General features: G+C 43.6%; 1 protein-coding gene across 2 annotated transcripts in view; it reads left to right on the top strand.

Moving 5' to 3' along the window:
• The window catches only part of cntn4 (contactin 4), a 164295-nt gene extending 148972 nt beyond the window's left edge, over positions 1 to 15323 (top strand). Inside the window, exons 13-23 of one of the 2 annotated variants that reach the window (XM_047583884.1) lie at positions 5048 to 5223; positions 7762 to 7882; positions 8330 to 8488; positions 9261 to 9410; positions 9789 to 9859; positions 10815 to 11049; positions 11308 to 11423; positions 12334 to 12520; positions 12612 to 12724; positions 12814 to 12982; positions 15066 to 15323. In XM_047583884.1, the coding sequence (XP_047439840.1) occupies positions 5048 to 5223; positions 7762 to 7882; positions 8330 to 8488; positions 9261 to 9410; positions 9789 to 9859; positions 10815 to 11049; positions 11308 to 11423; positions 12334 to 12520; positions 12612 to 12724; positions 12814 to 12982; positions 15066 to 15157 (1589 nt within the window). In that variant the 3' untranslated portion in view covers positions 15158 to 15323. The remainder of the gene's footprint in view (positions 1 to 5047; positions 5224 to 7761; positions 7883 to 8329; positions 8489 to 9260; positions 9411 to 9788; positions 9860 to 10814; positions 11050 to 11307; positions 11424 to 12333; positions 12521 to 12611; positions 12725 to 12813; positions 12983 to 15065) is intronic. The other variant, XM_047583886.1, reaches the window with a different exon arrangement.

Consider the following 15323-nt stretch of genomic DNA (forward strand, 5'->3'; position numbering starts at 1 on the left):
GCCTTGAGGGACCTTTGATTTGCCCTTTGGAAAATGAATAAATGAAGATTGGGGGCTGGAATGATGCCTATTGAAAAAGGCTGTTGTTCATGAATAACCTTGCCCCGATGACTGAATGTTTTTTTCGAATGGGCGACGCGTAATGTTACAGTAATTTACCTCCAGAGACACAGAACCTTAGTTTGACGCGTGCTGTGAGATTTGGTCGATCCTTTCAGGGAAGATCTTTTAACATCCCAATCAAAAAATTATAAAATAAATAAATAAATAAATAAATATTGCCTTTGAGAATTTGTGTTTGTCTTAAACATCGATGCCTGCGAGCCATCTGTGAGTTTGAAGGACTTAGGAGGTGGGGGTGAGGTCGTGCATGAGTAAATTTGTTTTTGAAATCCCCCCCACATCACATGGTCTTCAGTGCCCTTCTGTGTGTATTATTCAAGCTCGCCTTGAATGATACTCCAAACTATGGAGTACAGTATATATATATATATATATATATATATGTACTCAAGGAGAAAACACACGTATGCATAGCAGCTGCAGAAACTGCTGGTGAAACTGGCCGTGTGAGGAGCTGGGAGTCATTTAGTAACTGTTGCCGTGCTCTGTTTTCTGGTCGGCCGTGTGTTATTGTTACACAGCTTCTTTGTGTGTTCCCACTGTGAGCCGGTGTCAGTAAGTCATTTGTTTGGTTAGGTAGGTGCAGCGCTGCCGTCCTCCAGGTTGTTCATCGTGGAACGGGCATTTAGTGCCATGCTGCTTTTCATATATTTATCAAGCAACGTTGGCGAGCTGCCGCTTTACCTCTTTGACCTCGTGCTTGTTTTCCTTTGAAGTTGGAACGCTGTTCAGCTTCAATTCTCACCAGTAGGAAAATAACTGCATCGCGTTCCTGAGAAGTGAGCTCTGGAAGTGACTGTAGTGAGTGCTAGGGATGTAACGATGCATCAAGACAGTTAAAAGTCGATGCGATTGTGTGACGATTCCAATCAGCTGAGATGAAAAATGAATCACGATGCCCGTTTCAAACAGCAGAGGGCGTCATCTAGTTCTGAGTTCACGTGTTCGACGTCGTACAAGACGAGATCTGCTGATCTTCCATAAAAAAACATAAATAACAAACTAGGAACGCATGCATGCAAGCCTTAGTTTGTGAATTTGAAGAGATTTCATTTATTTGTATTATTCATTTAGTTTTAAAGATCCATTTTTTTATTTATTTTTTGTTAAGATATAATATTATTTCAGTTGCACTTTTAAGAAGACAATGTATGCGTTGTATTGCACAGTTTATTCTACCTCAGAGAGAAAATATAATTTTAGTTTTAGTTTTTCTCTAAACAATTATGTTTTTTTAAATATGCATTCATTGCATAGTTTGTGCTTCAAAGTTACATCCTACCTCAGAATGAATTAAAGGAATCTTTTTCAGTCATAGTTTGTCTGCAACCTCTTTCTGTTATTCTGTTATTCGGTAACCCAGCATCAGAAATCGAGTGTATCGTTACATCCCTAGTGAGTGCAATTTGTTTGCTGCAGACTGCAAGAACAAGAAAAATGTTTCTTTTTGTTAAATCATTTATACTTCATGAGAAACTCAAGTGCTGATCTCCAGAGAAGTCCTCATGAGGCCGTCCCACTGCAGCGTACATCACATGCGCTAAGCATTGTGGGATACGGGCGACGAGAGACACTTTTGGTTTTATTTTCATCTGTCAGCCATTAACCAGTTCATTCACCGTGCACCCACACCCAGTATCACAGTATCACAGTATCACACTATCACAGTATCACAGTATCACAGTATCACAGTATTCTTTATCTGTACCCAGGCAGGATTAGTGGCTGCACTATGAATATTAGCATCTGGGAGCTCTGCTTCTTCACGTGTCCAATTCTAATTTCTGACCACTCACAGAATAGCAACCGGAAACCAGATGAGGAAAACAGCCTTTAGACTTAGATCCAAGACTTATTCCACTTTCTCCAGAAGTCGAGTGGGAGGATATTGTGGTGGATGATTGACCCACTGACTCTGAATGACTTTTTTTGGAGGATTAGTTTGACCTGGGGACATTATACAACTTCTTCATCTCGCCAATTCACAAGGGATGAATTAAGTGTCAGAGTTTAATGTCAGAGTTAATAGTAGACACATATATATTTTTAAAAAATAAAACATGTTGTGGTGACTGTATTTTTTCCAGGGGAGAACTTCCAAAATAGCCGTCGGTATTTACATCAGTTCCACTTTTACTGATGTGATGAAGCCGTTAACGCGTCACTAAATAAAATCTAACACATCTGCTTCCACACACGTCATCCATCTCATCCTCCTCTGTGACTTCATCCCTCTGATGGGTCTGAGCTTCTGTCTGTGAGCGGTTCAGAGACACCTCGGCTCTGCTCCCTCACATCTGCCCAGACTTTGATTTATAACACAGCTTTTACACATCTCAGGTTAGAAGAGACAGAAAAGAAGCTGTGAATCCAACTCAAAGCTCCTGAAAATGATAATAATAATAATAGTAGTTATCAGGTAATTTGTGGTGTCTTTTTTTACTTGGAAACTTGGAAATTATGGCTGATTTGCAAGATCACAAACAACCTCTGCAATTATTAGAAGTTACTAGAGGTCGCCTGGTAAAACTAGACCTGAGCGAATAGGCTCATGTTGTTCTACTACCAACTACTTCAGTCGTTCATTATTATTTAAACTGTTCTCGTTCAACGTGGAATATGTACACCCGCTTGCTTATTGCTGCTCACCTGACTGGCCCTTCCTGCAAACTTGATATTAAGTGCTAAGAGGGATTTGTACCAACATACTTGAATTATATTTTCCAAAAAAAATTGGTTATTCTTTTTCATTTTAATTTCAACCATGTGTAACAGTGACGTCTTCTGACTCCATTTATCTCTTTACTAAAATATGTCTGACTCATGTTTATGTGTATTTAAAGAAATTTAAATATGTATAAAATGTCTAATTAATTAAAATAATTTGCAAGCCTCCTGCAGTAACTGCGTGGACCTCCTATGGGTCCTGGACCCCCCTATTGAAGACCTGTGTCTTACAGAGTAATGACATTCAGCCACTCAGTCAAAACTCTGAGATCTTTTATGGACGTTTGTTTTAGTCATAAAAGTATGTGCTTCTGTTCTGCACCAGCTACATTTCTTTGTGTCCAGCGCTGTGACGTTTGTTGGGGTCGGAACCGATGACTTTAGAACAAACTCAAAAATATCTGTATTTACTGACTCACTGTCAGATGCTGGGATTTAGTCTTTAATTTACAATATCGAGCAGACTTGACGCATTCATGATAAAAGCCTAATCTCACTCAAGGCTGGAGATGAGAGTGAAGGGAGGGGTTGTCTCTGAGAGCCCAGGGCTGCTCACACTGGCCTTCCAGCTGTGGATGTGTTCCTTCAGGGGAAGACTTCAGAAAATAGCCGGGGGGCGTAAGAGTCTGACTCTGCCACGTGTTGCAACGTTGAAGAAGAAATAAAAAAAAGAAAAGAAAAACCGAACATGGCGACACGTGTTTGACCCGCCCTAGCACTTTCCCGAGGTGCCGCTCAGTCTGCCTCGGAGCATTAACACTCTCTCCGGCTTGTCTCGGACTGACCCTGCTAAGTGATTGGGTTACTATCTTCTCGTTTACAGTGTCAGTAGGTAACAAGGTATTATACAAGATGGAAATCAATCAAATTATGCTCAAGAGCCCAGTGTGTGGTTGTGTAACCAACCTTGGTTGTCCATATAATCTGTCACAAATGATGACAGAGGAGGGTAATAAGGGAGCATATTCCCACCATCATTGTCCTAGTGAATCCCAGGAGGCAGCAGGAGTCCAGGCAGCGCACGCCGCAACGCACAGCAACGCACCGCACCGCAACGCACCGCACCGCAACGCACCGCACCGCACCGCAAATTCACCAAATAATGGAGGAAGTGCATGTTGTTAATATTCTGTCTCACACTTAAAACTACAAAATAAATAAATAAACAATCCCGACACATAGATGGGTGTGTTTCTCACCTTTTAAATATTTCAGATTTCCTTCCTGTAGGGTGTAGCCGGCCTTCAGAAGTAGACGAAGTCGAAACAGCCACTGGAATATCTCCTGCACATTATCACGCCTGCATTGTTCGCCCAGCGGGAACGGACCGGTCTTCTCAGACACACTTCCATTGTGTGTATGACAAAACCTCAGCGGCTGATAGCGTTCTGGCCTGAAATCAAAAAACAACCAGATAAATCAAATCGAGAACCAGTGGTCGGTGGTGGTTGTGTGTGTGTGTGTGTGAGACGGGCCAATACAACGGAGCAATCGAATTCACTCTGGATGAAGACTGCACTGCCGGCACTTTCTACATGAATCTATCTCTGTCCAGGGATCATTTGCCATGGTTAATTTAGTTCATGTGCTCAGAGTGGCAATTTCAACCAAGTAATCACAGCACCCCCAAGAGGGAGACGAGTGCCGTGCACTCTGAGAACAAAGCCTCGCCCCTCATCTGGACTCTCTCATCTCTTCCCACCTTCCTCCTCGGCTGCCGTGGGACGCCGTCTTCCTTATTCCCATGTGCTGCCGCTGAAATGCAGCGCAGGTCTGAGCAGAGCCTGGTGACGACTGCAGGGGAGCACTCTCCGCTGTTTTTTTCTCGCACGGCGTTTTGGGAATTTTGGGCAGAGTGAGTGAGCGGAGTTCCAGGCTGAAGGCTGAGCTGACAGTGACACATGGAGGCTCCTCAGGATGCAGGAGAGACACGTCTCAGAGTCCCCACGGAGACCGGCTCAGGCCTAAGCTAATACCAGTTATTGTAGCTGTGTGCCCTAGTTTGCTGTGTGCTCTGTCCCGTATATCCTTCTATTAACTGAGTCTGACATATCCATAAGGATGATGGAAGGGCTTGGCTTTTTGCAAAGCCATTTTCTTGTGCTGAATTATAATGCCTTGGAAAAAGGGGAACGGAGCATGTGTGTTTGATCGAACGTGCGTGACTTGTGAATGTGTGTTTTTTTTTTTTTTTCAGAGGCGACCATCATCACCAGCCTCCCGTCCACGCTGGACGTCACGGTGGGGGAGAGCGTGGTCCTGCCCTGCCAAGTGAGCCACGACCCATCTCTGGAGCTCAAATTCACCTGGTTCTTCAACGAGCAGCTCATCAACTTCGGGAGCCACGGTGGATTCTTTGAAAAAGTCGGAGGCGTAAGTCTTTAATCCCACCTGGAAGACTATCAGGAGTCTGGAGACAGGCGCCGTGTGGAGACAGCTGTGTAGAGAGGATGTTCCAGGATGTTTACACTATATGTTGGTTTCTCATTCAGTTTTTATTAAACATCAAAACGAAACAAAAATGTTACAACTTTGCAAATTACAGTTTTAAATGAACCCCCTCCACCTTTCAACCACCCAGGTAGAATCCTCCCATATTCTACGAGGGTGCAATTATTACTGCAAAACATCAGTTAAATTAGATTCTTCTATATTAGGATTGTTTCTGATTTTACCATTTTTACTCTTGCTGAAGATAGAACCGCATACGAAAAGTACTGGCTGCAGTTACGCCAGTCATTCAGATTTTACATGGTTTTTCAGTGAGAGACAGTTGAGAGTCATCATTTAAAAGATGAACTGCAGGATCCGTTGGAAACTGTGACCCTGCCAGCGCTGAGTTCAGCAACCTCTGGACATTCCCAAACAAGATGTGCAATGGTGATGGTTCCATGAGGGCAGAATGAACAATGTGGGTCAGCAACACGTCCCATTAGGCGTCTAGTTTTTGGTATTAAATATGTTCTATGCCAAAATTTTAGATGTATATATTGATGGTTTGGGATTTTCGAAACTCCAAAAACCTTATGCCAAATAGTTTTGCAGCCCAGATCCCGCCCAGTTCAGTCATATCTCTGTCTGAGGCCGTCATTCCAGATGTGAGTACATATTTCTGTGGGTTCAATTTGTCGTAGATGTATGACACCACTCGTTTAGGCAAAAATTAAAACGGGGATTCATTCAAAGCCGACCCCCATGAAACCTCATAGGCTTTACAAGCTGAACTTAATCTGAAGTAAACAATGACGCAATATTTGAACATGAGGAATCAGAGCAACCAGCCAGAATCCAAAAATGGAAAAATAAAAGTTTAGAGATGAATGTATGTGCAACTCCTCTACTTATACATCTTCTGTCTTGACCTTATTATAATATGTGCACAGGTGAAATTCCTGCTGTCCCTGTGCGTCACAAATGTAGAGGTCGTCTTGCACTTCCTGCTGTTTACCCTCCACACACGCTGCCATACACCATGCAAGATATGTCACATTAATGCAAAGTTTTATTAGGTATCACCACTATTTCATTTGGTCATCAAGACAGATTCTGCACTGTTTTCATTCTCCTTTAAGTCCTAAAGTCTCATCAGCCTGAGATAACATTGTTTTTTTTGTCCTGTCCTTAAAATAGACTTTTCTTTCTTAGCGGTGTAAGTTCATAACAAACCTTATTAAAATACAGTGTTCTGACCAGATCACTACATGCAAGTCTCAGATGTTGATCCACTGAGGACGTTGACTTCGTGTGGGGTTGACCAATAACCGCTCATTACTTTTGTGGCTTGTGCAGTAGCTTTAACTCTTTCCACGTTGTTTTCAAACCTCCCTTTAAAACCTGTCCACGCTCGCGTCGCTGCTTTCACAGCACATCTTCACCACGAGCCGGGACACTTAGTGAATTATTACGCCAAGGATCTTATTGAGGCTTAAAGAGGAATCCTCATTTTGTTAGCGCCGCCGTGCTCTTATTAAAACCGGCTACATAACCGACATTGATTTATTCTCCGGCCCCCTTTAGAGATTTCATTGACTAAAGGTCGAGAGGTGACTCTGAAGATTCATTGGTACATCAATATTATACTTCTTCTTCTTTTAGCAGGGTCATAATAAATTCTGCCGCAGTGCAGAGGGGAATGTTTGTATCACCTATATTATTTATGGCTAGAAAATTGCTGCCTGTGGTTTATTTTAAAATGAAATTTACATACGCGCCACGCAACGAGTCCCAGTCAGCTGTCCTTTAAAAGCTTTGCAGCATCCCTTTTAAAATCTGCAGGTGTAAAGCGATGACGCAGTCCAGAGGTGTTTTTCAGTTTCTCTCGTGATGTTTCTTGAGGAATGATTTACAGTCTCCCTTCTTTAATAAATTGCTCTTCATCTACACTTAGACTGATTAAGCTAGCGGCCGCTGTATGGAATTCTTATTGCTTCTGTGCCACAGCTTTTCTGCCATGTCCAATTTATTACAGAACCTGCTGAGCTCCACTCGCACTGATAAAATGATAATGTAGGAGTGGGAATTGCAATTAGAAATGGAATGAAAGTCTCTCTCTTAAAAAACTAACTATTAGCCTGCGACCATTAGGCTGCTCCACATAACTGAAACTGCTCAATACCGCGTTTTAAATCAAGCTATTACTGCAGCGCGGCCCTGTAATTACAGCAATAAAATAAATGCTCAGTGTCCAATGTGGTATTTCTGTCCTCTTCAGAATACAGAAGGAGCACGCCACGCGAGGAATTATGGATTTATTTTTCCCAGGCGCACATACATGAGCTTTCTGCTATTCCAGCAGGCGGCTTTGTTCCCACGAGGCTCTATATTTCTTTTGAATTACAATAGCCATAGGTGGGTCGCCACGTTGCTCACGAAACTCTCGTGTGTCTTTTGTGTGCATGTGCGGAACGACAGCAGCATTCGGCAGGAGACATCATGATTCGAAACATCCAGCTGAGGCACGCGGGGAAGTACACGTGCGCCGTGCAAACGAAGGTGGACAGCATTTCTATTGCCGTTGACTTGGTTGTCAGAGGTGAGTCGCACACACTCCGCCTCAGCTCTCGCTACAAATGCACATGCTTTTAGATGAAAGCGCCGACCGCATCATTTAGGCTGACACGTTCTCCAAACAGCTCCAATTTATCTGCGACCGAAGACGAATAGAGTCCTAAGACATGTCCTCACTTGCTGCGTCTGACTGCTGGAAAAAAATATATATATATATAGAAAAGATTGAGAATTAAAAGTGACTTTCTCCTCAAGGGTTAAAGAAAATTTACTGTCTAATTAGACCGAACAGCTCCCAAAGGTTTCACATATAAGTGACTTCGCTGCAGCAGCCGCAGGTGCTACAACCGCAGCGACTCTCCCACCGTCTTTCCATCTCTTCCTGATTTACATTTCTCCTCCCCCCCTCTCCCTCCTCTACCTCTTTGCTGTCTGTCTCCCCTCTTTCCTGCCTGGCTGTGGCATCTATCAGGTCCCCCGGGGCCCCCCACCAGCATCCACGTAGAAGAAATCACTGAAACCACAGCCTCTCTGTCCTGGAGGCCCGGCCCTGATAATCACAGTCCAATTACAGCGTACACCATCCAGGCCAGGACACCATTTTCCCTCGGGTGGCAGGCTGTCACCACAGGTAAGCCCTGTCCAACCAGCCGTGGCCTCCTCCAATCAAACGGAGGGAGCTGCTCTTCATTCCTTTCTCGGCTGTGAATATATTGGAGATGTAATTTTTTTTTTTTTAGCCCAGCGCCAAATGGTACCCAATTGCACCGCGTCCATTGACCGGCATTTTATCGGACTCCCGGGAATCCTGAAAAATGGATCCTCTCCTCGTGATGAAGCTCGTTTTCGAGGCTGTAATTTGATAGCGCCGCTGTAATTTCCCCCTGCATCCTCTTTAATGGGACCCTTAGCATTCACACACGGCTGTGCTTTTCTCGCACGCTGTACAGCTCGTTGTGTTGACAGTTTTATCTCAGGTGGTTTTACCGGCCCCATTGATCTGTCAGATCAGGATCACACACACACACACACACACACACACACATATATATATATATATATAAAGCAAACATATAATGACGTTGTATGCTGCACAGAACTACTCCATGCACAGTGTCATTCATGTTTTATTATAGAGTCAAATCACTAACAGTCATTGTGATTCCTGACCTTGTTCAGTATTGTTTGCGCGTTTTTTTTTTGTTTTGTTTTTTTGTCTGCATGCATCATGTGTCCTTGTCTGGGATTACACTACACCTGTGGTGGAGTCCTACCAGGTCTTTCAGCCTGGAGGATAACCTGCTGCTGCTGATGCTAAGCGGATACACACATAGTCATCACACCTACATGCACTCCTAAAGTTTCTTGAAATTGAAAGGGGGCACTGTGTGTTTTTATGCCAGTACCTGAGGTGGTGGGGGGCCACCGGCTGACAGCCACAGTAATAGACCTGAGCCCTTGGGTGGAGTATGAGTTTCGAGTCCTGGCAAGCAACACCATCGGGACCGGCGAGCCCAGCAAGCCTTCCAAACAAGCAAGGACAAAAGGCACTTGTACGTACCGACTGAATCTCTTTCAAAAATGGCATTGACTTATGTTTTCCAGAGAAGAACTCCTCCATAAAATACTGATTAACGTTGACAGGTGGACACAACTAGTCCTGCTCTGTCCAAATAAAATCTAACTAATATAAAATGTTTATTTAGTAAAACCTTTTTCACATTTGGTTAAGGCATTTTGCTGAGGTTAGATCTCCTGGTATCTTTTTGACTCGTTGCTGATGAGGATCTCTGGATGTTGAAGTTCTCGCTTGGCAGTAAAGTCACCTCCCTTTTGCAATTGGGGAGTAGAAACCGAGAAAATGATTACATCTGCTTTTGCAGTGTCATGTGGATTCGACACAACTAAGCTGATCTGTCTCCTTCCTTCAGCTCCGAAGGTCACACCGGCTAATGTGAGCGGAGGCGGTGGCAGTCGCTCCGAATTAGTCATCACATGGGAGGTAAGCAGGCGTGCTTAGGACCCCCTCACCCATGGAGGCAGCCAGACGTCATTATTCTTTGTGGATCCCGGCCTCTGTTTCATTAATAACAGCTGAACGGCTTAATGTATGGCATTTCATTTTTAAGAACAGAGAAGCAATAACTGCTGCTGTCACCGTGGAAGGGGGGGAGAGAAAAATGCTTTTGAGGTTTCAATAAGATAATTAAACTCAATAGCTCCTTCGAAGTCCCAACATTCCTCTGATTATTTTCCATCCCCTTTCTTCTGTTCTTTTTTTCTCCATCTTGTTCTTTTTCTACAAAGTCCCTCACACATCAGCCCGGCTCTAAGAGATTATATTTGTTCAGGCTGCTCAAAAATCACTGGCTCCTGCTGTGAAACGCCGGCCAGAATCAGAGCTTCTGTTGCAGAAGTTTAATTAAAGTGTAACTTTGGCTTAACAAAGCCACTACTTTGTCTCAGCCCTGAAAATTCTTGAGGCATTTTCATTTTTACACAAAGGAAGGGAGGGTTTTTTTTGGTTAGAGGGTTTACATTTGCATGGCACCCCTTTAATGTGAAGACAAGAATAAAAGTCTAAATTAAATTCAGTTCTGCCTGTTAAATAGTACCAACAAGGCAACAATTAAAATATCAAACACTCTGTTAAAGTTTATAGAGTGTTTGATATTAGATGAATAAAATCAAAGACGATGAAACAAACATGGTCCTAGAATGGAACCCTGTGGGACGCCACAAGTTATTCACGCATAAAAAGTCCATCCATTTATTATTTACAAAATGTGACTGATCTACGTGTAAGTCAGTGTATTTAAGCCATAATGTGACTAATTAAATAAATGAATATCAGCTTTGTTTATGCTATCACGCTGGGTTCTGTGTGTGCTGTGTAATGGGTGTGTCCGGTAGTAGTTCTTTTGTGCAATATCTGAAGGATTGTGGATTTTCTGCAGCCTGTTCCAGAAGAGCTGCAGAACGGACCCGGGTTCGGCTACGTCGTGGCTTTCCGACCCCACGGCGCCACGGGCTGGATGCAGGCGGCCGTACCCTCGGCTGAAGCGTCCAGATACGTGTTTAAAAACGAGAGCATCCAGCCCTTCTCGCCTTTCCACGTGAAGGTCGGCGTCTACAACAACGAGGGGGAAGGGCCCTTTGGACCTGTTACCACTATCTACTCTGCTGAGGAGGGTGCGTATGATCTCGTGCTGCACTCAACATGTTATGGAGTTCTCCTCCCTTGCTCAGATAGAAAAATTTATGTATGAGTTTAAGATTAGAGCTGAGTCGAGTCGGAGCAGGTTCTTCAATCGGCACTTGCAGACGTCTTCCCCGTACTTCCCTCCCTGTGTTGTTCCGATGAAAGGGGTTCACTGATGTTTCCTCTTTGAGGAGGTCATCAAAGCTCAGCGTTACATCTGAAAATGGTCTCCACACATTAACTTCCAGAGCCTGGCAGAGCGCCCACGAGGGTCCGCGCCAAGAGCCTCTCTGCATCCGAGATTGAAGTTGCATGGAAAGCCCTGCCCTGGAACGCCAGCAAGAAGAGAGTGCTGGGATACGAGGTGAGCTCAGGAAAAAAAAAAAAACACGCACACACTTTGTTTGTGGGAGCTTTCAGCAGATCCACTTCTGTTGTCTGTCTGTGCGTGTGTGCATATGGCAACTAATGTGCATGAAGCTTGTTCTCTTCTATTATTGATGAGTGTTTCAGACTCATGCACCTTGGGCGTAGGAGATAATAGCTTGTTTCATGCATAATGGTCCAGCCTATTCCCAAGCCTGTGGGTTTAGCTGTGTTTCTCTTGTTGCTTACCTAAGTACTGTAACCACCCTGATTAGCGTACTGATGCAATACTCTAAGGGATAGAACGTTTAGCTTCTAATCCACACAACAAAGCACTTTTCAGACAGTGGCTTTGCGCTCAGTTAGTTCTTGTCGTTTTAATTCTCGCTCATTATTAAAATCCAAGATGAGAATAAAGGCGCTCTCTTCCTCCGCGGATCCCGTAAAGTGCCAGAATTATAAACTGTTGACCACTCAAAGTCAACAGAGAAGCGGGGCCTGAAGGAAGCATTCCTGTGAGGAAAGACAAATTATATTTGTGTTGTCAAGCGTGCGGGCTATTTCATCCCTGACAAGCAGGGTGACAAAGAAAATCTGTTATCAGTGGAAGCTGATGTCAGGGGATTTTTGTGGATTCTTTTTCTATTTCTTTTTGCATATTTGACCTCGCTCTTTACCACACGTCTCACACTGAGAGCGGCCGAGGCGTTGCGGCTCACGAGGTAACATGCGGTGTCACGCTGCTGAAACCTTGTTTTCAGACCAGTTCACATCTTCCATTCGGTGGAGTTCACATCCACCTATTTCCAGTTTGCGCTCCATTGACAGGGTGTAACAGGAAGCTTTTAAGGAGCGCGTCGTGTTTTCTGTGTTCACGTGTTTGACTCTGCGCCTCGTTTGCTTTTCAGCTGAGGTACTGGAGTAAAAGTGAGAGGGAAGACATGGCCAGCGTGCAGAGGACAGTGGGAAATCAAACGTCTACTATTATCAGCGGGGTGAAAGGCAGCACCACTTATTACATCTCGGTGAGGGCGTACAACACGGCTGGAACGGGACCTCCCAGCACCACGGTCAATGTTACCACCAAAAAACCTCGTAAGTGTCGGATGGAATTAGGATCCCTGCAACTCCCTGACACCCCTCTGCTTTTGTTTGTGGTGAATAATGCTTCCTACTCCCCCCTCAGCGCCCAGTCAGCCACCGGCTAAAGTGATGTGGAACACATCAAACTCCAAGATCATATTGAACTGGGAGCAGGTCAAAGCTCTGGAGAATGAGTCAGAGGTCACTGGTTACAAGGTAAGCTCCCAAGTCGCTTAATGTTTTTTCCAGAAAATTGTGCTGGTGGTTGCCGCCGCGTCTGACTCCTGATTTGACCTCATCCCAAGGTGCTGTACAAGAAGAACCGACACAGCCGCCCCAGCGTCATGGAAACCAACACCACCTCTGTGGAGCTTGCTCTCCCCACTGATGAGGATTACATTATCCAGATAAAGCCGTTCGGAGAGGGAGGCGAAGGCAGCAGTAGCAGGCAGATCACCATCCCAAGGATACCAGGTCAGTGGAGAGCTAGTTAGCCTCCCTCGTGTCTGAGCGGCATAATCCCCCTCCCCCGCTGCAGCCTCGCCAGAGCAGATTAGCCATCATCATCTCCAAAGGAACAGAGAAAGTGGGAGAATAATGTGCTACATGAGTGTAATTAGGTGACACCATAAAGACACCACCACCAGAGCCACATGTTAGAGAGAGTCTGTCCAACTCAAATCATGGGCGCCATGTTTGCTACATCAGAGGTTAGATTCTACAGTGTAACCGTATGGGGCGGATGTGCTATGTTGAAATAAATGTCTTATTTTCTCCATTAACAGGCCTATAAATGTTATTGCTAATGTCTGTCAATATGTAAAAGGCCCTTGCTTAAATATCCCAGTTTCTACTTACTTTAAATACTTAAATGAGCTGTAAAATGCTTTGAAGCCCAATCACCTCATCAGTCATGGAGCTGTGTTTATCTTCTCCTCAGTCTCCATGTTCATCCATCACCGTTAAAAAGGCTGAAATTACTCAGAAAAATGATAAATACTCAGAAATAGTGAAAATTAAACTAGCCTTACTGTTATTTAGTATTATCATTATAACAGTAGCACGCTAGCCATAATAACTTAGTAGTATCTGAGGCAAAGTTACGTGTCAATTCAATGTGTCTATCTACATGGACATAAGTTACATGCACACATCGGTTTCACAGTTTATATGACGGTAGCTGCTATTTTTCTAAGCCTTTAGTCTAGATAACTAGCTAGCGTAAGTCTAGCTTAACGTCAAACTTCATTCATTTCTAAAGCATTGTTGGGCGTTTTTGAGATCAAGGTTCACATTAATGATGGTATGACTTTATTTTTCTGTATAAAATCTTAACAATTGTCAAAGAGAGACATTTAACCTCACATAATAGGGAGAAATGAGTTGACATTTAGTTCTTCCTTTTAATCTTCTGCTCCCATAACTTTTTTGTTCAGTCTTTTCCTCTTTCTGTGGCATATTTTAACTTTTAATCCAACTTCATTCTCTGTTATTGCCACTTTTCTATTGGTGAATATTGGTTAGATCAGGGGTCGGCAGCCTTCAGCACTCAAAGAGCCATTTGGACCCATTTCCAACAGAAAAGAAAAAACACTGGGAACCACAAAACCCCTTTGACATCTAAAATGAAGATAACACTGCATATACCGTGTTTTACCTCTATACTAGGCCTATGTATAAAAAACTAGTGTGTTGCATTTATGAAATGAAATAACTGCTACAGAGAAAACTAAATTTTATTTATGCATACATAACAGGGATTTATCCATGGTTGGCTTACCTGCGGTTGAAACGTTTGATAAATAGCTGGACCTGCCGGCAGGTGTCCCATGTCGGCAGTTGTGACATATTTTGAGCAACAAAAAATAAAACACATTTTAATTTTAATGTTGCAAGATCACCAAAAATTCAAATTTGGAGTTGTATTTATAAAACTAACAAACTAAAATAAAATACATTTGAATTAAATACTCGATAGCAAGGAGTATGTGTGCTGCAATGCACTGTGGGAGTTCAGTGTTTTTGGTTGATGTTACAACCATGAGTGTGGTGTGGCATTCAGTGTCATTCAGTCGTTGTGTAGCTCTTACTTGTTCATTATTGAGTGACTAGTTGGTGCTATTCTGAGGCAGTTAGCGTGAAAAAGTGAATGACTTTCATCGGCATCCTTGCTACGCCCCACTCGCCACAGAGAGCCGCAGCAGAGGGACGAAAAAGCGGCATGCGGCTCTGGAGCTGCGAGTTGCCGACCCCTGGCTTAGATGTATCTAACATGGCGCCCATGAAACACGTGACCAGCTCAGAACCAATCAGCATAGAAGGATGGTCCATTCCCTAGTTGGCCCGACTCTCAAATATACGTCTCTAGCCATCCCGTGTATATATAGTCAAGCAGCCTGTTAAGAATCCCAGATAATTCTCAAACACTCAACAGCTGGTAATTACTAAAGCAAACCAGAGAGGCAGTGGATTAAAGAGATGAAATGCTAAAAAAAAATTATATATTTTGATTCCATACACAGACTAACAGTCTTGTTCTTTTAATTTTTTTTTTCAGGTCCAAATGCAGTCGGCTCAGCATCCAAGGTCTCCACTCTGTCAGCCCTCAGTACAATAGCACTGTCTTTCACAGCACGGACATCTTTATGACAAACGGCTCCCAGCAGACGTTGCATCTGAGGTGGAGGCATCGGTCCTCCAGTGGAACGCGAATACACCCCGCTCTGGTGTAACTAGATTCATTCATTTAGATTTTAGAGGCAGAAGGGAGATGCTAACAAAATAAACAAAATAAAATAAAAATGTTTAAAAAAAA

The sequence above is a fragment of the Mugil cephalus genome, chromosome 4 (assembly GCF_022458985.1).
Source record: "Mugil cephalus isolate CIBA_MC_2020 chromosome 4, CIBA_Mcephalus_1.1, whole genome shotgun sequence".
Classification (NCBI taxonomy): domain Eukaryota; kingdom Metazoa; phylum Chordata; class Actinopteri; order Mugiliformes; family Mugilidae; genus Mugil; species Mugil cephalus.